Source organism: Archocentrus centrarchus, chromosome 1 (assembly GCF_007364275.1).
Source record: "Archocentrus centrarchus isolate MPI-CPG fArcCen1 chromosome 1, fArcCen1, whole genome shotgun sequence".
In the NCBI taxonomy this organism is placed as follows: Eukaryota; Metazoa; Chordata; class Actinopteri; order Cichliformes; family Cichlidae; genus Archocentrus; species Archocentrus centrarchus.
In genome coordinates, this window is record NC_044346.1 from 17450834 (window position 1) to 17475887 (window position 25054).

At 39.6% G+C, this 25054-nt stretch overlaps 1 protein-coding gene across 5 annotated transcripts in view; it reads left to right on the forward strand.

The window, feature by feature from the left end:
* The window catches only part of rnf24 (ring finger protein 24), a 29201-nt gene that overhangs the window by 767 nt on the left and 3380 nt on the right, over nt 1-25054 (forward strand). For 2 of the 5 annotated variants that reach the window (XM_030733677.1, XM_030733649.1), the window contains exons 2-5: nt 12145-12294; nt 17521-17563; nt 18185-18226; nt 23175-23254. In XM_030733677.1, coding sequence (XP_030589537.1) covers nt 12152-12294; nt 17521-17563; nt 18185-18226; nt 23175-23254 — 308 coding nt within the window. In that variant the 5' untranslated portion in view covers nt 12145-12151. Of the gene's footprint in view, nt 1-7502; nt 7669-9373; nt 9502-12144; nt 12295-17520; nt 17564-18184; nt 18227-23174; nt 23255-25054 lie in introns of those variants that run through there. The other 3 variants (XM_030733659.1, XM_030733669.1, XM_030733639.1) reach the window with 3 other exon arrangements.

Consider the following 25054-nt stretch of genomic DNA (forward strand, 5'->3'; position numbering starts at 1 on the left):
TCACGTTAAGTAATGCTATGCCACTTGGAGCTAAGGTTAGCCTGACGGCTGCTAGCTAGCGAGCCCACGCCCAATTTGTCTCCCGTACTTTAACGAGCAGTAACCTTATCATGAATAGGTTAGTTATACCACAAAGATGCCAGCCTCATGCGAATAACAATACATAAAACATTAGCTGTCTATCTGAGCTCAACGACTTGCTCAAAGCAAAGTAGCTCAGGGATGTCCTGTCACTATTAAAATCGCACTTTATCTTCATCACGGTGGTGTCCCCCCTCTACATGCTGTTTAACCATAAACCCACCTCTTCTTCTTCTGTTACACCTTAGATAGTAATAACACTCGTGAAAACGCGTGTTTCCGGCAACACTGATAACCTTGCGTGGACTTGCAACACACCCGACACGCTAATCAGTGCAAGTGGGTGTAGCTGGTAGCAGTTTGTGAGGTGGTGTGTTCGGTTTAGTTCATGTGTGCGTGAATCACCGTTTTGTTAATAAAAATAGGTGGGATTAAAAAAAAAAAAGAGGCACTTTGTTATGTGAGGCCACAAAAAGCCAACCCTTATTGGCAGAAAGCATGCTCACTTTGCACTGACATCTCAGACCAGTATAATTATTGGCCCTGGACATAGATTGACCAGATGCCCCTCTTTATGTGGGACTGCACAGCATTTTTTATCACATTGTCCCCCTGTCCCACATATTGAGACAGTGTCCCACATTTTTCACTGGCTCTGCAGGAGGTGCACTTCTCTGAAGTCCGGCTTAGTGCATGTGAAGAATGCTGGGGAAGCTTTTTACTATATTCAGTTGGAGTTTAGCCTGCAGGGGAAAAAGTCCCTAAAAGATTTTGGTGAATGGGATGGAAACTACCACAAAGAAAATGAAGTGGCAGTTTTTCTTCAATTTCACATAAGGGAAAATATGATGTGAAGTGATACAGTATATGTGTGTGAGAATTGGCTAAATAAAATTACCAAAATTGCATTGCAATGATTACCAGACAGAACAGCAGCTGAAATAAAAGTGAATACAGATGTGTATATAAAGATTATGAAACCATAAGAACAATCTTCAACTTCCCTTTAGCCCTATTGCATTTACTCAGCAAGAGAGTTGGAAAAGTTGCTTTCAGATATAATTTATTTGGCCTTTATGTGCTAAATGTGAACCTGGTAAACCTCACAATTTATTGTATTTTTAAAGTCAGATATGAAAATTTCAAACTACCTTGCAGCATTGCTAACATGTCCTGTATTGTCACACTCAAACAGCGTTTGCCCCACATGCAGGTTTTTGGAGATCTGGTCACTCTACCTTGTGCATATGACTGTAACCGAGGAGAAACTGTTTGGTATTCCGAGAAATTAAGGGACCCTTTTATTATATGTTCCAAAAGCATTAGGCTCTCTCTGTCATTACAGTATGTTGAATGGGGGTTGTGTGTGTATAGTTAAAATACCTCATGAATCCAATCCAGTCCAATCCAGCTTTATTTATAGAGTGCTTTAAAAGAACAAAGCGCTTCCCAGATAAAAGACAGCAATACAATACAACAACAACAACAACAACAAAAAAGTGTGACCACAAAAAAAAATGTATTTTAACTGTCTTTGTGCTGACCACATTTGTGAGCTCTAGGTGCAAACAATATTACTCCAGACTCATGCAAACCTAACTTCCAGCTGTGGTCACAGCTGTGAAGTAGACAGTATGAGACAATGTAAACCTGCAGGACACCGGCCCTCGAGGCCTGGAGTTGATGTGTCCCATAAAACACTGTAAACGTCCACTCATTCTGGGAAAAGTAAAAATGCAGTCGATCGAAAAATAAGTAAAATTTAGGTAAAACAGACAAACAGCCCATGATGACAATCGCTTGTGAGTTCTTAAAAATTGGTATTACTGAGAGGAAAAATCGTGAGTTCAAGTATACACAATAGCAGTGTTCATTACTTTGTACTGCCAAGATAGTACCAGGGATCTGTTTTCACAGCTGTTAGTTTGTACTTCTATCTAGCAGCATTTCTGAATTATTTGGTGTGATATTACTTATTACTATATTCAGTTCTTTAGGTAGCTGAATGAAGTGAAGTGAAATGTAAGCCAGCATTAAAACAAATCATCTACCTATGAATTGATGGTGCAACCCATTCTGCTGAAATTTTCCATGAGGGAAGGAGTGGAGTCCATGGCCATTTACTTAGAAAGTGAGCTGTTTTTCCTTAAAGGCTTCTGGTGGTACAACACTGGGCTTCTGTAACAGTAAGGTGCTGGGCTTCCTCTTACATCACTGTCTGACAGAGCATCAATAATGGTTGTTCTGCTTTTTAAATGCCTTCTTTGAAGGCTCATTACAGACTCTGGGCTCAGCTGTGTTACAGACACAAAAACACCCTCCTGTGATTAAAGCAATTACTAATACCCTGATGACCTTGACAAACACTTCCTTATAGTACCTTGTTAGTGACAGCAAAGTAACTGTAATTTATTACTGCATGTGTGTTCGTGCTTGTTGTGTAATTGTCCAGTTTTACAGGAAATGAGCATCACCACATTAAGCTCTGGTCCCTTAAGGGAAAAGGTTAAACAGCCAAGTGACATAACAGATGTGTGGTGTATCCTAAAGCCTGTCCAACATGTTCCGACATGTTTCAGCCTGGAAATGAAAGCTTGACTGTTACAGCGCTTGAGATGTTTATTTATTTCCACGATAGTAAATCTTCACAAAATGATCATTAATTTAATAATTCTTGTCAAGAAGCCTAAATATAGTGTTTCTGTTTTCTGTTAGTGAGTATATGGAGAGCAGATACACTTATGGATCAGTATTTATGTCATCTAACTGATTCTGTTCCTTTTTTTTTTTTTTTTATCTCTTAGATTTCATCCACTAATCATTCAGTTTTGGCTCTTGGCTACAACTGAAAGAGCTTAATTTACTTAAGTATGGTCTCACTGATGCTGATTATGGGTTCACTGAGTAGTTTTACAGTTTGTTTCCTTTACAAAATGTGCACTTGACATAGGCTGGTTGTTGATTTCCTGTAGGTCAATAGCAGATAATGCTAAGAACTGAAATGACTTCAGCTTGTTTTCATGTTTCTACTTGACTTACTCACCTCACATGACTACAGGTTATTTATATTAACTATGATCCTGCACTTTGCAGACCAAGGGTCCCGTTTCCCTAAAGTAGGCAGGTTATTTTTAAATGAAGTAACGTGCTGCTGTTGATTTTAAAGGGTCTGTGTGCGGCCCCTAGGAAACTAAGAGCGCAGAAGTTTAAAATAAAATCAACAGCAGAAAAGAAAGTAAAACTTTGACAGTCAAATGGAAACTGGTTAATGAGGTGACATGGAGTGCTGAAAAGAGGAAGGAAAAAAAACTGCAGAGGGGCATGGGGGCAAGAGTGCTATCAGACAGCTGTGTGTGTCAGTTCTCTCGTATTTGTGTCGTCTTGCGTTACTATCAAAGTCCACTGAGGAACGACAAGCTTATGGGGAGGGAGAGAGACAAAAATAATTAAAAGAAAAAAAAAAGACAGAGAATTTCATAACAAATGTTGAAGTATTGCTTCTGTTTAGATAAGGTTAGTTTAATTCTAATAAACTACAACATAATGAAGCCCAAAGAAACATACTCTGAGCGTAAAGTAGGCAGCAGATTTCCACATTTAGAAGCAGCAGTATCAAGACCAAACTGAGTACAAAATAACAATTTAACACTGCATGTAAAACACTATGGGGGGAAAAAACATAAAGGTAAACCCTTGTAACAATGGTAAAGGAGCGAATTTCATTGGGGTTTCCTGCAGCCGTCCATGACCTGAATGATGGGAGAGGATGGTGTCAGAAACAGGTTTGAGAAGCACCCACTGATTGAACCTTCTTTGTTTCCCAGCCATTTAGAACTTCCTCAACACAGCAGTTTTGGAGTAGTGGGTAAACAGAGGTGTTACTAATGACATAAGGAAGTTTACGTTCTTTTAAACAAAGTAGAGTCTGCACTATGCAGAAACACCTCAAAAGCTTAAAAAAAAAAAAAAAAAAAAAGTGAAAAAAAAAAGTGAAAAAAAAAAAAAAAAAGCTTATGTGCTTTGGTGCTTGCTGTCAAGTCGGTATGTATTGAACGACTAATCAGCAAATGAGCAGTGACTTCTCTTTTAGTTGAAGTTGGATACTTAACGTTTCTTGCACTAGAAAAGTAGCTTCACAGTGAACACTTCAGAGGGAAACGTTGTAATGACAAGTACTACTCGATATATGCACTGATTTTGAATATATACAGCTCTGGAAAAATTTAAGAACCCTTCATCAATGAGAAGCAAAGAAGAGCCAGGCTGAGGTTTTTCAAAAGGCAACCATAGAGGACTGGAATGAAGTCATCTTCTCTGATGAGTCCAATTTTTAGCTTTGCCCAACACCTGGTCGTCTAATGGTCTACAAGCTGTAGTGTCTTGCAGCCACTTTAGTGGAGGATTGGTGATGATCTGGGGTGCTTCAGCAAGACTGGAATCGTGCAGATTCAGCTTTGCGAAAGGACACATGAATCAAGCAACGTACAAGGTTATCCTCGAAGAAAACTTGCTTTTGCTCTGATGGTGTCCTCCAACTCTAAGGATTGGTTTCCACACAGCTAGGTCAATCAAGGTATGGAGTAAGGACCACCAGATTGAGACCCTGTCATGGCCAGGCCAATCTCCAGACCTGAATCCCAGTGAAGACCTCTGGAATGTGATCAAGTGGAAGATGGATGGCCACAAACCATCGAACATTGCTGAGCTGCTTGAACTTTTGCACAGGGAGTGTTGTTTTCTGTAAATGAATAGCCTAAATGATGGAATCTGTCAGTAGTTTCTAGAATAAAACAAAAATGTTCATTTTACTCAAACACATACCTATAAATGAATAAAATCAGAGAAACATAAGTTATCTTAATTTTTTCCAGAGCTGTAAGTGTGCATGTTCTGTTAGGTGGAAATTCTGTCATCAGTGTGAACTCGATCCTGTTGACAGTCCTAGATCTCCCACATCTCCATAACTAGATTTATAGCTACAGTGACCTACTTATTGTAGACTTGGCCCAACTTTGGCAAAAAACAAGCTTCTGTAATGTGTATTTCTGGGCACCATTGGCCAAAAGTCAGTAGTGGGATGCACAGCCATCAGCATGTATTTATTCCCCTGCATAAAAAAAACATATCCATCTTTGTGTTGACTTTCAGTTTTTTGTTTTTAAAGATATTTCAAAGCTTTCTTTCTCACTGAGAGCGGCTCAGTTATGTTTAGATTCAGATATCTGAAAATGTGATATGCAAGCAAAGTGCCATGTAAGTGCAGACATTTCATTTTTCACTTGCCAGCACATTTTAAAGAGCCCCCCACTCTGCCTCTGAGGCCCTGGTGTTTGTTGCTGCCCTTTGGCATATTAAGTTTCAGATGTGCAAATCTCATGGCCGGCCACGGCTGCTAGTGGAAATTTCCACTTCTCTTCATACAGCATCTTGTGAATATGATGTTGTGGGCTGATAACCAGAAAGTTTACAACATTAGGCGGTTGTTTCAACATCAGTTTTGTTTAATTGGATGATAAAACTTTAACAAAAAAGTGCACATCTTTGAAGAGGGCACATTTAATTAGCATGCTTTGGTTAAGCTTCTGATTACTTTTTCCTTGTTGAAACCCAGTGACTGCATAACTCACTCGCTGCCTTAAGTGACAAAACCTTTGAAATATAGAGGCATCATGTGGTAGTCGTTTAAAAGGTTTATCTAATATTGATCAGAAGTTCAAAGAACTGCAGTTTGTTGCTTTGCATTTGTGACATCTGCAATGACAATAAATTGAATCTAATCTAAAGAAGGATTGTGGGTGGTGGAGGAGGGGTGTGTTCTTTGTGTTTGATTAAAGGTTACTGATGGCTCATTGTATCATGAATAAGTTACACACACACACACACACACAGTTGATCAGGACATGTGGTGATGAGCAAGTGGAAAGGGAAGGTTCTCCACTCAGGTTAAAAATCCTGGGTTGTCCATTGAAAACACGCATGCGAGGGTGAGCCTTTTTATGTTCTTATAATGATTTTGAGTTTCATTATATACTGGCCAAATTGTTACAAGCTGTATACATGTGGCTTTTTCTGTCAGGCTAACATTTCAGACTGAACTAGATGCGAATGTTTTGCAGTGTAAACCAACTGTTTGTTTTGCTTTCAGTTTGTTGCACAGATGAGCCATCATTTACTGGCTTCCTGGAAAAGGGCTTTTATGGAGTGCAGTCAGTTTAAAAATAAAAATGAAGAAGTTGCTTAATAGTTGAAACTACCAACCAGCAAAGATGGAAAAAGTTCAGTCTTAGGCATCGTCTTTGCTTCTCTTAGTTAGGAAGTTGATGTCATCCTCAGGAGAAACAGAATTCCCACAAATAGGAAGCAAGGAACATAAACATGTATTAAGAGCTGCCTGAGGACTGTAGAGTGTACACAGATATCTGAAGTTTGTTTTTTTTTTTTTCTTTCATTTATCTAACGTGCCTTATGATGACTTGTTTTGTAGAAAATTGATACCAAACTTCTTGGTAATGCGGGCAAGTTGTGTTTGATTTATCTTCACTTATACAACTGTGGAAATTGTTTTTTTTTTCAGTTTTCTCTGGTTGAGATGTTCTGCCTGTGAAGGCTGGCTTTATCATTGTTCTCTTTAGAAATTTAGTGTCTGTATCACCAAATGTCTTCATAGTTATAAATTAAAACTATCAAAACTTTATCATATTGCTAACTGATTTGAAAGGCCTTGACAGTAACTGTAATGGTTCCTCTTGCTATCTCTTACATAGTTGTAATTTTACAGTCTGCTGCTGACTGTCAGATTGTTCTGTACCCTGTGTAACCAACAGATTCCACAGATATGCACAAATAATGCGTGGGCTTTTTTGTTGTTATCCCACAATAAGGCAGGCAAAATGTGTCCATTGTTTCCTTTGGGCATTGTTCTATGGTAGGTACTAAAATGCTATGACACGACCCGTCACTGGTCGGTGGACACCCTTGTCCATCAGTGACAGCCAGGGTTTCTGCCAGGAAAAAAAATTATGGGTGGCATATGCCCCTCCTTGCCAAAATCATGGGGGGAATAAACCCTCACACTCATCCCATATGAAAGCCTGATGACAGCTGCACAAACGAGCGCGGTTCTTCCGTAGTTCGATGTAGACAATGTCAGCTGTGTTAAATAAACTGGCATATAACCACTTGACCATAACGATGCACATTGTACATTTTGCTGCTTTTGCCACACCTGAAAAGCATGTGTGTGTTCAGTGTTAACACGGTGCAAAGTGCTGGACATTTCAGTGACTTTTAAAGCACAATTTGATTGTCAAATAATTTTAGTCTTAAGTATGCAGGCAGTATTTGCATCGTGCTTAGTCGTGAACATTTTGTGACCTACTACGTTGCTCCTCTTGTCTCTTCCTGCATGTTTCCCTCCCAAGATGTGAAGTCCAGCTGAAGAATTGTGGCCGGTCCCGTGGATCGTGCAGCATCTTGAAAGAACCTCAGTGCAGTCACACGCTATTATCAGCAGGATTAGAGCCAGGCATTTTCAGAACCCGCATATTGGAGCCAGGCATTTTCAGAACCCGCATATTGGAGCTCAAAGTACAGTAACTCGCTACACAGACACTCCTGTCAGGCTAGTGGAACACATTAGCAAAGTTTTTGTGGTCAGTCATAAGGTAATGTAGATAAGACTGTTTTTTATTTTCTGTTTTGCAGCAGGATCAACTGAGACTTTAGACTTTAACAACCCATGAGTCACGTTTCCTTCATTAGTTCTTTGCACATACTTGGTTTCTATTTTACTCATGATGAAAATTGAAAGAGAAAAAAAAAGTCTTGCGAAGCCGTGCACAATGGAGGAGCGTGGAGCGTGAGCGGCCAAATCGCTCTTATTTCCCATGCATCTGATGTGGATAGCCTTGTTTCTGGTTATGTAATAGGGTGAGGCTATATAAAAATGTCTGAGTGAGACAGGCAGATGGAAAACGAAAGAGAGGAATGAGGAGAGTGGATGCATTTAGTACAAAAAGAATGCTTTTATATTCCTCAGTCCCCGACTGCAGTTTGCAGTGGCTGCTTAGTAGTTCACACTGGCTCCTTTTCTAATAGTCTCCTGTGTTTGACAACATGATACCTCAAAATTTGGGGGTGGGGGGCAAGGATGTAAGTTGTTGACTGCAAAGGGGTTCGATTTCAAGATCTTGATGTACCCATGATCCTGTAGGTCAGCGAATCTTGATACTGAAGGGGTGTTGCACAGAGTGAAAGACAGCTTCATGGATTAGGGCAAAAGACTTTCCTGTCAATGCAATTAGACTGACTGATCAACATACCTGCAATGACATACTTACACATCCCAGTTACCAGAACCCTGACCTACATGTCTTTCCTACAGAAGGCCATAAAACTGTAAAGGCAGATTCTTATCTGTGCTGGATTTCATGGAGAATGAGTTATATTTCAGCACTTGGGTCACCTGTGGATTGTCATAACATATACATACATATACTGTATGTATGTAAATAAAGACACTTTGTGCTTTGGTTTACTTTAACAATGGTGGAAAGGAATTGCATTTTTAGCCTAATTGTACTTCACTTCATTCATAAAGAGTAGCATTGTGTTAACGTGAAATATTTCTCTACATAAGATTGTTTTAATTTTATTGGGACACGATTGAACGTTAGTTTGCAAAACTGTAGCTTATAAGTTTTATTTTAAAAAAATGAATCCTGGAAAATTATAAAGGTTCCACATTTCCAGCTAGTGCTTGGAGACCTGTCTTAATTCTCTATGAAGAACAGATTTGTCTGTGTGCTGGACTGATATTTCTCCAGAGGTGTTTGTACAGCACGTTTCTGTGGTAAGATAAGCACGGGTAGGATGTTGTGGCTGTGTTGGATAATATTAACCAATATTGATCTGTCACAGATATATCAGTATTGCTCTCTTTGTACTGTGGTCTGAATCATGTGGAAACTTTTTTTCAGATCTTAATGCAGATAAAGGTGCTTTTTGGTAGTTTAGAAATGGTGTCTCATGTCTTGTGTCTTATTTGTTTGTCCACTTTGGCTCCATTGTTTAGTCTCACCAATAGCAGAGCACGTGTCACATCTGAGCAGAGGGTGGTTTGGAGTGGAGCCGTGTCTCCAATTTGCAATCTCTACTACAGTTTGCTTGTTGGCATTGGCCCCAAAATCCGGTATTGGCCCAGCTGTAGTTAAGACAGGGAACCCAGAAGGTGTCAGTGAGCAGAGTGGGGCTTGAGTCTGGCAGGGAGCCTTGATGAATAGGGCACAGATATGATCCAAACAAATCAACAGTAGGAACTCACTGAAAAGGCTCTCAAGGACAGGGCATGGCACTTTTTAAAGGCCTGTGTTACAGATCCTTACAGACTTTTCTGCTCTTCAGCTTGGAACCACCAATAGGGTATGTATGTATGTATGTATGTATGTATGTATGTATGTATGTATGTATGTATGTATGTATGTATGTATATGTGTGTTTCTTTGTTCTGCATTTAAAAAATAAGATCCAGTGGTGCAGTTCAGTTTGACGCCTATTTAATAAAAATTGGATAACAGGTAGTTGGGCTGAAATAAGTTGTAGTTTAAGGTACCAAGTTACAGACATTTTCACTCTCTTTAGCATGTAATGACTTTGTGAAATTATTCTAAGTATATGAATTGATGTAAAAGTGCAAAAGAGGACAAATCTATTGCAAAGAATAAGAACTGTGTTTTATTTTCAAGTTTTTCTGGCGGTGTTTCTCAGATTGTCGTGTTTATCGCATGGTTGTCTGGAAAGTGTTTGTAAATATGACACAGAGCTGAGGGCTCGAGTTTGACACAAGTGAGGTTCCCCAGGTTCAGTTAGTTGGTAAAATTACTGGCTAAAATGTTTTGTGCTGTTCAGCACTTAAAATCTCTAGTTCATGAATTATTAATATTTAGCTTTACAGTTTGGATGCCCCGTGGGGAATCATTTAAATGTCCTCCAGCATGCGTCTGTTTAGGATATTTTAAATAGCCTTTTTTGGGGGGGCTTGTGGCACCCTTTAGCTTGCTTTTGTGACAAATTTTTGGGGATACCCCCTTTTTATGTGCTCCGTTCAGTCAGAGCTTTTTATATTTATGGAATAAAACTTGGTCCTTGTAGCTTTGCAGTCTAATGCTAAGCTGACAGTCATGCTGAGGCACTGAAACATTTGTTAGAAGGAGAACATCAAGTTCCTTTTCCTTTGACACCCTCTTCTCCAGTATCATAAACCAGGTGCCTTACATTGCTCTTGTGTAAAGCTAGAAAGAAATACTGTGCCAACCCCTTTTCCGCAGGGCTGACTTGTGGCTCTGGATTGAGGCGTCTCTCATGACTGCTAGTACCAGGTGGAGTAATGTTATATAGAAGCTTCTGGAAATACAGCTAAGGATGTGTTCACCATATGAAGATACCTCTGTTATGTAATAGAAACATGTAATGTTATGTGAGCAGGAGATTGTTAATGGGCTCAGTAAAACCTTCAAAACTTTCCACTCGGGAAGTGTACAGGAATGAAGCCTTTAGGGAAGAGGGAGGAGCACACGAAATGGATCCAAAAGGAGCAAATGTTATTCCTGCCCCCCCCTCCTCATTTTCTATGGCTAGACTTAGACATGCCTGGCCTTGTCGTTTTTGATACTGTATTGATTAAGAGCACTTGGCCAGTATTATGAATTAGTTTTCAGAAGTACAAAAGATGAACAAAACATAAAACAAAGGTTGCCTACACATGTGTTTAAACCCTTTTAAAATTATATAAATGCATAAATAAACCATTTTCTCTGCTCTTTTGCCTTGTTTTGGCAGAAACAAAGGTTTAATAGTTTGGTACCAAGAGGACGTAAATGCTATAATGTCAGTATGCTTTCTGAGCTGCCCTTTATTACTTGTTGCGTCATTGCCTTGCTGGTTTATTTTCATGGTAGATTCTTAAGTTTAAGTTTGCCTTCACGCAGGAGGATTTTTATCTTGACCATAAATAGCAGGAGAGGAGATAAAAAAACAAGCCAGTGTGCACATTTCTCCATACCTTTCTGTGGCTTTTTATTAAATTTCTCAATCATGTTTAGTGTCTGTGTGACCGAGTCACAGTTAACCCTTGTAAGAGCAGGCACACCAGCAGCCTCAGCAGGTGTGAGACAGTTAGTATTTCTATCATTGTCTTAATTTATATCACTTCAGCTAGGTTAAATAATTGTAACACTACTAATTACAGTGTATTATATATTTAAGCAGCACGTCTAAAATAATTTCAAAGGCAGCCAGTAGCCAATGAATGCAGGTTACTGAAGCCACTGTTGCATCTTTAACGCATTACCTTTCTGCTCAGTTTATGCTGTGATAGGTTTTAAAAACAAGAGGATGTAACATAAATTCCTCTTTATTTCAAATCATATATTTATGTCTATGTTGCATTTCTGTGTTTGGCTAAATCCATATCACTTTTGTTGTCATTTAAAATGTGTTTGCTATTTGTTCTGTCGTATGAGGAGCACAAACACACTCACACGCAGTCCTGGATTTATGTATTTGGCACGTGTGTGAAAATTAACACTCCCGAGCTTTAGGTGAGGAGTGTGAATTTTCCCTAGTGCAAGGCGAAGGCCGGGGGTGTGGGGACATCCTCTGAGGCATTTGGAGACCATTTGGTGGAATTAGCAGTCTCCTGAACAAAGGCACAAGCTGACTGCTCACCTGTATTTCACCCGCTTATCTGCAAGATCCTTTTTAAATTAAAATGAAATATTATTGTGATCGCCAGTGTCTAATTGTCACTTGTCAACTTTAGTCTTTTGAATATGGTGCTGAACATTGCGTAAGCAAAGGTTGAAGGAAGAACAACATAGGGCAAATGGGGACTTTTTTTTAATATATATATAAACAGGCTACAGTTGTGAGTGAAAGAGCTGCCTCAAAGTTCAAAGTCCTTAGAGTCATTTAAAATAGTTTCATTATTGTTACAAGGGTTTATTTTTTTCTGTGCAGTGTATTACTGTCTGCAAATACTTATGTACTTTGTCTCTTTCCGTCCAGGTTATCCATGAGCTCCGATTTCCCACACTACAGTTTCAGGATGCCAAATATAGGGTTCCAGAACCTTCCCCTCAACATCTACATTGTGGTGTTTGGGACAGCCATCTTTGTCTTCATCCTCAGCCTGCTCTTCTGCTGCTACCTAATAAGGTAAGCTTTGGATTAGAGGAGGATTAGAATTTTTTATAGTGTGCGATGCTGCTTTGCCATGTGAGTTTGTGGCATAAAGTGTCATACAGGCAACAAATCATTAGTCTGCTGCTAGTGCCACATGCATGCTCTGAAAAGCTAGGATGGAAGGCACAAATATTTATTAATCTCTTTAAAGAAACACATTTTTAGCTTTTTGTGGTGGTACTGGCAAAAAAAAAAAAAAAAACCCATCCATATACAGTATCTCCACTGGCTCTGTGTTCTCTCAGATTTGCCTGCCTTATAATTTAATTTACACGTTCAAATTAAGTAGCAAATTTCAATGATTGTTACCCCATTCCTGTGCATCAGCACCAGCAGGTTTGGAATTTGCTTGCGCATTTGTAATTCACACAGCCTTGTTCAGAAGTGGTTGTGTGAAGCATATTTTAGAACATCGTGATGGCTTTGAACACAGTGTACCTCTTGACCACCAAATCATCAGCACCAGCACTTATCTCAGACTTGAAAATTACAAGAGCTGCATGTTAATACTCATTATGCAACTACATGATAGCACATTCTTTAGGTCTACATGTCTCACATTCATTCAGAATTGCCCTTGTACTATTTCACTTTAACTTTGTCCATAATGAGGAGATGTTAACAAGTACTGAAAGCAACTTAATGCTAATGAGACCTTTTATTACTAGTAATGCAAAACGATAGAAATGCTGCAGTGAAGGTCAGATTTGTGTGCACCCTGAATGAGCCATGCATCTGTGCAAGGTGGTTAAGTGAAATGACTTGTAACCATGTAGCCTGTAGCAACATACTGTATGGCACTTGTCACTGCCGCTTTCAGCTGAGGTTTTGGAAAAGGAGAAAAAAAAAACAGCTGTCTTTTTCTTCCTCTTTTTTTTTTTTTTTTTTTTTTTGGAGAAATGTGTGTTAGTAAGTATTTGCTAATAGTTCTTTCACAAGTAGGCAAAAAGGTTTCAACAGCACAGTTTGGAGAAAGTTTTTCAACAATTTACCTTAAAGCATATAAAAAATGGTAATATTAGGCTGAGATCCAAAGTGGCTTTTTATACATTGTGATGATCATGGCACTTGGCGTCAAAGAAACTAGTTCTGACTTAAATGTTCTTTGTTTTTGTTTTTTTGCTTAATTGCCACTTAACCTCCTAAAGTAAACTTTTTGATATGCATTAAACTTCCACTGGTGTTTAAACATGTTTCTTGTAACTAATAACATTCATCTTTTTTTAAGCCCCTTTGTAAGCACAGCATCTTTAGTGTAATTGTTTGCCTTAAAGGAAAAAGTAGAGGTTGCTACTCACAGCTACATCTACACTAATACGTCTTAATTTTGAAACAGTGTTTTTAAACAATAATCTCTGGCTTTACTAAAATGCCTAAAAGTGCACATCACGTAACCGTTCGTGCAGACTGAAGGTAACGCGAAGTTGATATGATTCATATTCTATGTTGAAATGCCGACTGATAGGCAAGGCTGATGTCTTCTTTCTAAAGGTCATGTGATAGGGGCGTGACAAATTAGAGGACACTAAATAGTGACTGAGACCCAGTCAAACAAGTGTCTGTGTTACAGTTTCCAAATCTGTGTCTGGATGTGCAGATGAAAGCACAGAACTGATACTTACGCTATCTTTAGATACCAAAATTTTGAAATTCAATGGTACTTGTTTTTATTTATTTATTTTTAAAGTATAATAAGTACTATCCAGTCTTTAAGTCCAATTTCCAGATCCAAATGCTCCTAAATAAACAGCAATGGCATAACCAATGACTGTTCACTATTAAAGATGATTGTAATATACCTTATGAACTGCAGCTATTTCCGCTTCTCTTTTTCATCGGTAAAATCACAGCTGAGTGTGTTTTTTTTTTTTTTCGAGTCGGATCGGTTAAAACAACCAGGGGGACAGCATTGCGGCATATTGATCACGTGACAGTTTGGACCCGGAAATGGAATTCTACGTCATCACTTAACAACCGGATAAGGCCGTGTAGCAGGGTTGTTTTATTTAAAAAAACAAACAAAAAAAATCTGTAATCAGATACTGATCCAGATACTCAACAATAGCCTTCATATAGTGTTAATTTAACAGGATAACATTATTATTTGTGTTTTAAAAGTGTTATATTTCTCTTAAAGCCCCAGACTCTTAATTGTGTAAAATTATTCCCCTGGTATTGAAAACTGCATCGAGTATTGAGCATTTTCCCAGGCATTGGTATCAAGTTTAAAATTCTAGTACAGTGACATCCCTAGCTGTCACACTTAAACTGTCTGTGATCTGCCATGTTGCTAATGTGTATAATGTCTGAATGTGAGAACAGAACAGGCAAAGGTCCAGAGGATTCACAGCGGATCAGCTGACGTCCCGCCTTCTCACTGGGCACTTCTGACTGAACATAACTGTGTTCTCAGAAGTGGGAACACAGCTGATACATGTGCAAATGGGTAGGCTAAGATGGGTTCAGCAGCATTTCCAGAACTCTAAAGGCGGGTCATGTGGGCACTAGCCATAAACAATACAGAAAGCTTTGCTTTTTAAAATTAAAACGTATTAGTGTGGACATGATTTCCTTCACTTGCTCCCTCCTTTACAAGCCGACTGGCCTAATTAAATTGTCCTAGCTGCTGTTGCAACAGGGGTTTTCTCCTAGCAGCAGCAAACTGAACAGAAATAATGCGCAGCATTTTTTATCTAAAACAGCGAGAAGCAGCAGTTGCCCCAAAAATTTCTCCCCTCGCCGTCTTGTCGTGTCCTGTCTTGCAGGGCAAACGGTAAGTAGATTAACTACTCTTGTGTCCTTATAATTCCTCATCTTACTTTATGACTTTGATGCAGTACCATGATTCAATACTAAAAGTTGAGATTGCCAGGTTTACTCTCTAAGTGCAACAGAGCAAATTTGGCTCTATATAAGGCTTCTAAAGATGCAGTCTCCCAAAGGAATGGCCCTAAATGTGTTATGAGTATATGCACCATTGTGATTAATATAAATATTTTCTAATGGTGTCACATAACAGGAAAAAAATGGCGTCTTCCTTAATATTTTATGGATGGTTATAGATGCGGCTCACACCATCTTTTTGTGCAGTAAAGCATAACTGGCAGTGGTGAGAAGGGCGAGATGAAGTTACATGTTAGAGTTGACTTGTGACATTCCAGCAGAGACATACATGCACACATATTTTGACAGAAGGCAGACTCTCACAGAAAAACTCGACCACCTCTCTCAGTGAGTCTCCATCCCGTACGCACACACGTGTGAAATATGGAGTGCAGTTTGCACCAAGCTTGAAAGAGCCTCTCAAGTATTGGGTGTTGGGAAAAGGAGCAGTTGAAAGGTACATTCATGAGAACAGCATTTAAGTTTCCTCATGTTCAGTGTGAACAAATTCAAGTAATTTTGAATCTCCCAGTTAGTCATCACTGCAGTTTATAATATTCATTACGTGCTTATGATAGCACAGGGTAGATGACACATATTTTTATGTAGGTGGCACTGACTGCAGAGTAATTCTGGTAGTATGGTCCTGTTTGACACCTGGTTTCTCCCACGTTTGCCCACTTTTATTGTACTTGTGGGTTAATGAGAACCCAGTTAGTCACCCGTGATCCACCCTCCCATGATCTTCTCCCCCCACCCTTGGGAGTCTCTGCACCTTTACCTGCTGACCTCTTTCAAAATGTCAGTTTCTCTCCTAGACTGTGCTGCTTGTTTTACAGATCCCTCTCACTCTGCTGCGAGAGGTTAAGGTTACTTGTAATGGAGGTAAATCTTACAAACCTATGAATTTTTTTAATCTCTATCTCTCTTGCTCTTTTTTTTCCTTCCCTATTTTTTTTTTTTTTAATTTGTTAATCTCCCTCTCAGTACCTAGAACCTCTTATCCAGTGTTCTTCCTGTTCTCTCACTGTTCTGAGTTATTTTGTAGCTTGGGTATCGACTGGTACTCTTGTTGTGCGAGCTTTTGCAGAGTGCCTCAGCAACCTGCAGTAATGTTTTTAATGTATGATCCATTGTGTTTTGGGTGATGTGAGTTGATATTTAACCTTATGTTCAGTGTTTGTTTTGACAAGGAACCAAGGCTATCTGTAAAAATTTGCTTACTACTGCATTCTCCTTCATCATCTTCTTCTTTCGGCTGCTTTCTTTAGGGGTCGCCACAGTGACTCATCTGCCTCCATCAACCTCTGCATGCCCTCTATTACTCGTCCGTGAACCTTGTTGTGCTTTTCCTCTTAACTGGCAGCTCCATCTTCAACATCCTTTTGTCTAATATAGCCACTCTCCCTCCTCTGCACACGCCCAAGCCATCTCAGCCTTGCCTCTCTAACTTTGGCTCCAAACTGCTCAACCTGAACTGTCCCTCTGATGTGCTCATTTTTAATCCTGTCCCTCCTGGTCATTCCCGATGGAAATTTTGGCATCTTCAGCTCTGCCTCCTGTCTTTTTGTCAGCGCGATCGTCTCCAAACTGTACAATATAGCAGGTCTCACTACCATCTTGTTCACTATTGCTGCCATCTATCTGTCACAAATCATCCCTGACGCTTGTCTCCACCCTGCCTGCACTCTGTTCTTCACCTCTCTTGTGTACTGTCGTTTGCTTTGGATAGTTGACCCCAGGTACTTAAACTCATTTACCTTCGCTGCCTCTGCACCTTGCATGTTTGCCTTTCCACTTGTCTCCCTCTCATTCACACACACATGTATTGTGTGGCTGGCTTTCATTCTTCTTCTCTCCAGTGCATACCTTGATCTCTCCAGACTCTCTTCCCTGCTCTCACCTACAGCATTATGAAAAATATTTAAAAACACATTGCTTTAAAAATATTTTACTTACCCTGTGTGTGGGGTGAAGATTGCCAGAGACCGACCTCGTGCACTCACGAGGAACATGCGCAACTCAGACATATCTGATGATTGTGCACTGCTCTTTGTTTGTCTCTTTGCAAAGAATTTTGAAAATCTGGACTAGTTATGCACGCTAAAATATTACAGTATAGTAGAGAATTTCATTTAATTAAAACACCCCCATGGATACATTAAAGTAGACTGATGTCTTTAGGCAAATATTGGTAAGGAAAGGAAGATTTATTTATTTTTTTTCCAGAACGTATGGATTGTTTCTGTGTTATAAAGTCAAGTGAAAGAGGTCAATTATTAATCAAAAAGGTGTTTTGTCTTTACTTCTCCCCAGGTTACGGCACCAGGCGCACAAAGAGCTATATGCTTACAAACAAGTAAGAGAACACACACACACACACACACACTTCAGACATAAGAAATCATATGTAGCTAACTGCAAAGCAGAAAAAAAGTGTGATTGCAGTGTCTAATTTGAATCAGCTGTGCAGTGGACATCATTTAAAAGTCCCTTTGCTGACTCTTTAGGCAGCTGCGAGTATTTTGAAGGTTATGAGTTATCTCATTTCAAAACTATTTATAAGTTTGTGACAAACACGTGTGCATTCCCAAGACCTCCAAATTAAGTAAAGAGCAGTTAAGTTAAAAGGGATCTCGGCTGGAAAAAAGCAGGCTCGCATTAAGTATGTGAGCCAATAATAGCCCGTAAAGCTAGAGCGAAAGGTGGAATTCATAAATGAATTTAAATGATGTAATACTGTGTAATAAATACCAGCATGCAAAAACATTGAAACATGTCATCATATAGTGTAAACACATGTCTTCTGCATGTATTTACTGGAAAGCCACAACTATATTTCAGGACGTTATTTCATCTGTCCTCTTCATCCTGATTGTTTTTGTCTAATGTTGGATTGTTTTTGCTCAGAAACTGGTTTATATTGTCAGACAGTGTTAACCTGTGACCAATGATTCTTTTTCTGTTGTTGCACCTTTAGGTCATTCAAAAGGAAAAAGTCAAAGAGCTAAATTTGCATGAGGTAAGCGCTCTTTCTTTGTTGGCTATTATCAGTTGACGAGGCACAGCCTGTCATGCAGCACTATCAGCACACGCTGTTCTCCGCCAGTTTTGAACCTGTCACTTGTACAAGTTACTCATTTTATCCTCTTGGTTTTAATTTAAAACAAAGTCCTAAGCCCCTGTACCTGCGAAGCAGCAATGTCACAAAGATAAAGGTCTCGAGCTTCACAGATGGAGAAGATTTTCCAAATGGTGCAAGTCGCAGTTGCGCAATAAGCATCCGGAGCGGATGTTCGCCGCGTTTGAACGTTGTCCTGAACGCTTCAGGATTTGGTTTGACAACAGTGATGATGTAAGCATTGTTTGTCATCTGGCAGTCAACATGTGTCTTGACTCATAGTGATGTGAAGACAAGTATTGTGCAGTTAAAGCATTAACATCCTCCCTGTTGTTCTTGCTGTTATTACATAATTCTCCGTGTCAGCTCAGTCTGGTTGGAAAATTACAAACAGAGAGTGTATAGCAGCATCACTTGTTTTTGCAGCCAGCCGTTTAACAGAGCAGTGTGAATGAAATGTCAACAATAGCATCTTCCTGTGTGCTTTGGCACAGGGCTGACCATATTTTCTCATCAGCAGTGCTGGAATTTCCCACTGTCCCATCAGGCTTCGGGCTTTTATTTATGTTATTAGAAATTGAGAGGACGCATCACAGAGTGTCATGTGAGTGAAGAGTGTGACAGAGTAACCAAGCTGTGTTTAAGGATAATAATATACAACAAACGCAAGGGTGACCCAATTCCAGGCTCACAGGATTACCCTGCATGGAGCTACATGGATTTAGTCCTTTATGGAGTGGATAGTATAGAAGTGCAATATGAACTCAGTTCAGTGTTTGTAACGTGACCAGCAATCCTATACTGTCTGCATTTAACTGCCTGTGTGTTGTGTTGGTTTTATGTCAAGAATTCCTGTAAAAAGAGCATCACAGGAAGGTGATGCTCATGGGTCTTTTCAGATTTTATTTCTTTTTTTTTTTTTTTTTAATAAATTTGCAGTTATAATCAAATGTACGTGTCTAAAATATGCCAGCTGCTCAGAACTCTTCCCCAACAGTCAAGCGTGCCATGTTGATTTTGGGACATTTTTAAAACAGAAAATGCCTCACAAACACCTCAGTGAGTAGGTGCAGCAGTATCGTTTATATAACCATCGATATCCTTGTATCTGCTCATTGCACTGACTCAAAAAAGTCTGTAGGTCATTTTCATCTGAATATGCCCACTTCATGGCAGTGTCTATTCAGATTCTGGAGGCTTAAGTTTTAAAATCTCAAATATTTAACTATTGCTGACTTATCCTGCATTTCTATTCTAAATTTTGGATGTAAATTGATATGTTCAGGTTGGTTTGGGCCAGTTTTTAACTGCAAATTTAAAACACTTTTAGAGAATGTGTCCTTTTGTCTTTCTTTTTCTTTTTTTTTTATGTCTTTTATTTTCCCTTCTAAATTTCTGACTGTAATGTTGACAATTTAGTCGGGGGATATTCCTCTCTCTAGGCTGTGTACTTTTTTCGTTAACATGTAGTTTCCCTAATAAACTGCAGCATACTGCCTTTTTAAACAGTTTAAATTTAAAAAGCTCTTCATATTGGAAAGTTTGTCCCAGTTCTTCTTTCGATTCAGGCTACAGCTGCTTTTTGCTGCTTTATACATCATGTTATTGTTCTTATCGCTGTGTATCATTTTTTATGACTCTGGCTGTATGTTTGCAGTCGTCATATGAAAGAATGGCTTTATGAGCAGTCAGACTCCGTACATTGTCATTTTCCTATCTATATAGGGTAGAGGTAATGAGTTCATTTATTTATCTTAAATTGTTGTCTAGCATTGTGTGATTTGCTTTATCAGTTTGATAATGTTGCTGATAACATGTTTACAGTTATTGATAAGGAATTAGATGGTAATATGTATGTCAGAATACAGTTAGTAAATGGCAAGTGCCATTATTTTATTAAGCTTTTTTGCAAGGTATTTAAATTAAAAAAGTGTCACTGAGGGGTTTTGGCCAGCAGTTTTTACTGTATGTAAAACATTTTGTGGATTGTTTGATTGCTAAAAGTTAGTGACCTGAAAGTAAAGTAAGTGCAACTTCATGAGTTTCAGTGTACGTACAGTGATTATAAATGAAAGTAAACATCTGCAGATGGGGAAACTGAAACGCTTGGTATTAATTTTCTTGTTAGTACTTCTTTACACAGCAGAAAGCGATAAGATAGTGGGTGGTAATTGCAGTTTGTGGTCCCAGTGTGCCAGGCAACATGTTCTCATCACTAGAGATGCAGAGAGGGAGTCCTTCACACGCCGGCTCTTTCTCACAATTTCGTTTTAAGGATTATGCTGAGCCTCGGTTGTTCTTTTTGTCTGCGTCTTAATTTAATCTCATTCTGTTGCTTGTCTGACTTGAATGAAGTGAGCCCTTTGTCCGGTAAATTTGTGCATGCAGAGCATAGGTTAGCGTCCATTTACTGTTCTTCCCTATTAAAATCGACAATAGAGTAAAGTTTATCCCTAAAATTAAGTCTATGTCTTTTTTGCAGGATTAATCTACTTAAGTGGAAAAAACAGGTTTTGTCAAAAGTTGGCCGATGGCGTCATCTCAGCTGTGAGGGTGACTCCACAGAAAAGGCACTGAGAAAAACAAGAACACTGATCTATTCACCAATAAAGCGAGCAAAGCAGACATCTTAACAGAGGATTGTTCTGTGTCCAGAGCTCCCCAGGAGTGAAAGCTAAGAGCTCCCATACTGTTCTTTTCATCCACAGTTACCGACTCACCGCTCATAAAATAGAACCGAGAAAGAGAAAATGTCGCCGACTTCAACAGCCAAAAAGCGGGTGCCTCATTAAAATGCTCTACTGTAAAGGTTGGATGAAAATTTGTGATAGGAATGCTTTGTAGACCAACAATTTATCCATTGCAGAGTTCACACTACTCCCCTAGACCCCCCCCCACTGTGAAACCATTCCAACAGGCCAGCTGGTAGTAAGATTTGCTACAAAGAAAAGCAAAGTAACCGTTGGGAGTGATGAATCTTCCAGGACACTTCTCATTTTGGTTTGGTCAAATCATTAAATTGAGAGCTTCTTACTATGAGAGAAACCACTGAAAGGACATTAATCATTTGCAGGTGCTGTAGTTTTGAGTGAAATTAGCTGTCATGGCTGCCACAAGTAGCGCTTAGTGTGGCATGCGGTTCTTGGGTATTTGTGAACTGTATAATTTGCCCCACCGTAGATTCATGTCAGCATCCCAATCGTAAAAACACCTGCGTCACGGACACTCGTGCGCGGGCATTGCTCACGCTTGCACCTTTGCACAGCTTTATTATGAGCATGCGTGTGTCAGTTGGCTAACAGACAGGAGTATATGATTTGCAGAGAGGCTAGTTTTCGCTTTGTGTGTCCTGTCATAACAGACTTATCTCTGTGCAATTCTATATGTATGAAGTGGAGCAGAGAAGAGACAGGTGAAGTGAAGAAAACATGTTACTCTAAGGGCAACAAAAGCATCACAACGAGTGTTAATTCATCTAAAATCAGTTTTGGCGTGATGCCAGCCCATGTGAAATCGGTCTGGCCGCGTTGCCGAGGACGCTAGAAAGGATCCCCTGTTGATACAGTTGCAGCTGCCGCCATACCAAAGCAGTTGTAATGATGAGGAAGCGAAGTTTAAAGATGAGATCTTGAGTTGCCAGTTAATTTGTGTAAACCCTCTTAAATTCGGTATTGTATGGAGAAAACAAAAGACGGGTGCATCCTGCCTCTCATCCTATGAGAGTCCCCTCAACAACCCTGAACTGAAAAAGTGGACCAAAATGGATGGATGCTCGAAGAGTTGTAGAAATAACGTTCTCTGCTGGGTCTCTGGCCTTACCCATAGCTGCATGGTGATGAGCTCTGACACGTGGCAACAGCATGCAGGGACAACCGTTGTTCTTTGCTTGCAATTACTGAAGCTAGACACTTAAAAACAGGGGACAGTGGATGGTTGAGCCAGTGTTGCTCATGTTAGGCTATCACGCATTGCTGTAATAGATTGTCACAACATCATAAACCTGGGATGTTCTCAAGCCGTTGGACACCAAAGCTGCTTCGTTGCATTCATTCTGTTTTCTTTACCCAGGTCAAGGTCAGGTGCACATTGTTATGCTCATCTAAAGCCACCAAAATAAAAGTTATAGGAGGTGCGTGGGTGAACGGATTAGTGGATTTTTTTGTTTTTTCCATCCCCACATGTTTCACTTCCCAATTTCCAAGAATTTCACACACAACCACAACATTTAGCTAAAACTAGAAGGTTGTGACCGGTCACGCTTGTTGAAAGTGTTTTTGTTTAAACCAAAACGGCATCCACATCCTGCCCATCAGGAATTTCTCAATGACCCTGACAAGGACTTTTATCAGGGAAGTCATACTGAGCTGCCCAGAAATATTCAGTCATAGAATTAAGTTTAAAGTCATGAATTAGCCATTCTCTCTTTGCCTCCATTGTTCTTTGATATGGTTTCTCTCAGTCTTTTTAAGTTGCACCTGAGAAATGAAAGCTGATAGTCTGTTAACATCTGCATTACAGTGTTGATTGTTTTCCTGTTGAAAAGGGGAAAACCATTACCATGAACAAATCCACAGGGAGCATTACATCAGAGTTACACAACAGGACATAGTTGGTCAGTTACTGTTTACTGGGGGGTTTTGGGGGGGCATTTTTTTGTTAGTTTTTTGGAGTTGCTGGTGACACTTCTCTTTTTCTGTGTGCACTTGACCTTTTCTGTTTTGTTTGTTTTCAAATTCCCTAACACAAAGCTTAGATGAAGACCGAAGGAACTGTACACCACATAACAATCAACAAAGATGATGCGTGACTTCATGTAGAAAGTATCTCTAACTCCCCCGATCTCTTTCAGATTTGTGCAGTGTGTTTGGAGGAGTTCAAACAGAAAGATGAGCTGGGGATTTGTCCATGCAAACACGCCTTTCATAGGAAGTAAGTATACGCTTTTATTGGCGTGCACACGCGCAGACACACTCGTGTACACATCCAGTCAAGGACAAATGGATCGGTATAGATTTTCTTATCTAGATGGTGTATTTACATAGACTTTCCTACTTTTTAGGTAGAGTAAACAACAGTTGGTAGATTTTATTTTTGCAATTTCAGAGACTAAGGTGAGCAATTATCATGTTAGCGTGGAAGGCAACAATACCAAGTGCCTTATAGTTACAAAGTTTTGGACACAAAACTAAAGCCCAGAGTTTATGAATGAGGAACTGCAGATGAAACATTGGATTGCTTCAGCCTGTTTGTCCCACACCTCCCCCCCGTGCCCTCCCACTCCCACTGAGTTCTTTATATCAGCACGATGCCTCCCTTGACCTAGTTTTCCTCTGCAGTTGCTGCAAGAGTAGTGACCATTCACCTCTATATATACACTGCTCTTCTTTTAGTGTGAATAAAGGTATGTTGCTGTACAGAGGGAAAAGTTATTAAAGAAGGAATTGCTGGGAAGAGGAAAAAAAAAAAACAGGTCCAGTGGGTGTTGGTAAATGGAAAAAAATAAATGCAATAAAGAAAAGTGCTAATGAGTTATGCAAATTTAGATTTATTTGCAAATGTAGAGATGTGTATGACTGTCTTAATCCTCATGTGTGATCAGATTTGTAAGTGTGTAATCAAAATCATTATTTAGATTTATGAACATGTACACAAAGTTGTAGATGTGCGTACATAGATATTAATGGCTTAAAGTATTGCGCTCTGAGAGCTGAAAATAAATCTGAGGTGGGCCTCTCACCTGGCTGTCTCTTTACATGGATTTTGGCTACACTTCGGCCTGGGCGCCTCTAGAAATAGATGTGACAATTTGCAAATGTGTGTGAAGGTTTATAACTCCAGGGTTTCATTTGCCTTTTGCTCAGTCTCATGGCTCTGCAGCCTGTAGACTTGTAACTATAGTTACACAGCTAAATAGGCTTAATCTATAACAAAAAAATATACCTGATTTTTTTTTTTTTCCCTTTTCTTTTTCCCTATTTAATGAGCTGATATATGCTCTGTATTTGCCACAATCATGGAAGGCGGAGACAGAAAGCAAAGCTTTTGGCAATCTACATTTCACCCCTTAGATCATGAGCTTTGGGTAGCGACCAAAAGATTGAGATCACAAATGCAGCAGTCAGTACTTAGGAGATGAAACTCTTGTTATTTAAGAACGCTTTTGAAAGGGTGTTCTGGCTCAGATAGGTCAGGTGGGAGAAAATTGAGCTCCCAGAGAAAACCCGTGCCAGCACGTGGAGAACATGCAAACTCTAGACACAAAATTTTGAGTTCAGTCCTCAAAAGAAATAAAGTTGTCTTTGGCATGTGGGATTTTACATTTGTGGTTACATTTGGTTGCCCCCTTATTTTCCACTCTGCGTGTTTGAGTTGGCACCGCTTTTATACCAGATGCTCTTCCTGACGTAACCCTCCCATTTATCCAGGTTTAGAATCAGCACGACACTAGCTTGTGACCCCCAGAGACTCGTGCGTAACGCTTAATTCATAGGGAATCTACGTAGAGCCTACAATGTAGCCCACACATGTGGCTGACACCGTTGCAAGCATTCATACCAGTGTGGGCTACGTCACCGGCAAGGTGTGGTTACATTTTTGGGGAGGTTCATGTCAGGTTACGGTGCAGGCTTTCAAAGGGGTTTGTGGTTATGATGTACCTATGGGGTCGATTTAACATAGAATTATAAATATCCTGTAAAGCAAATGTGTTAACCACTGCACCATGGAGCC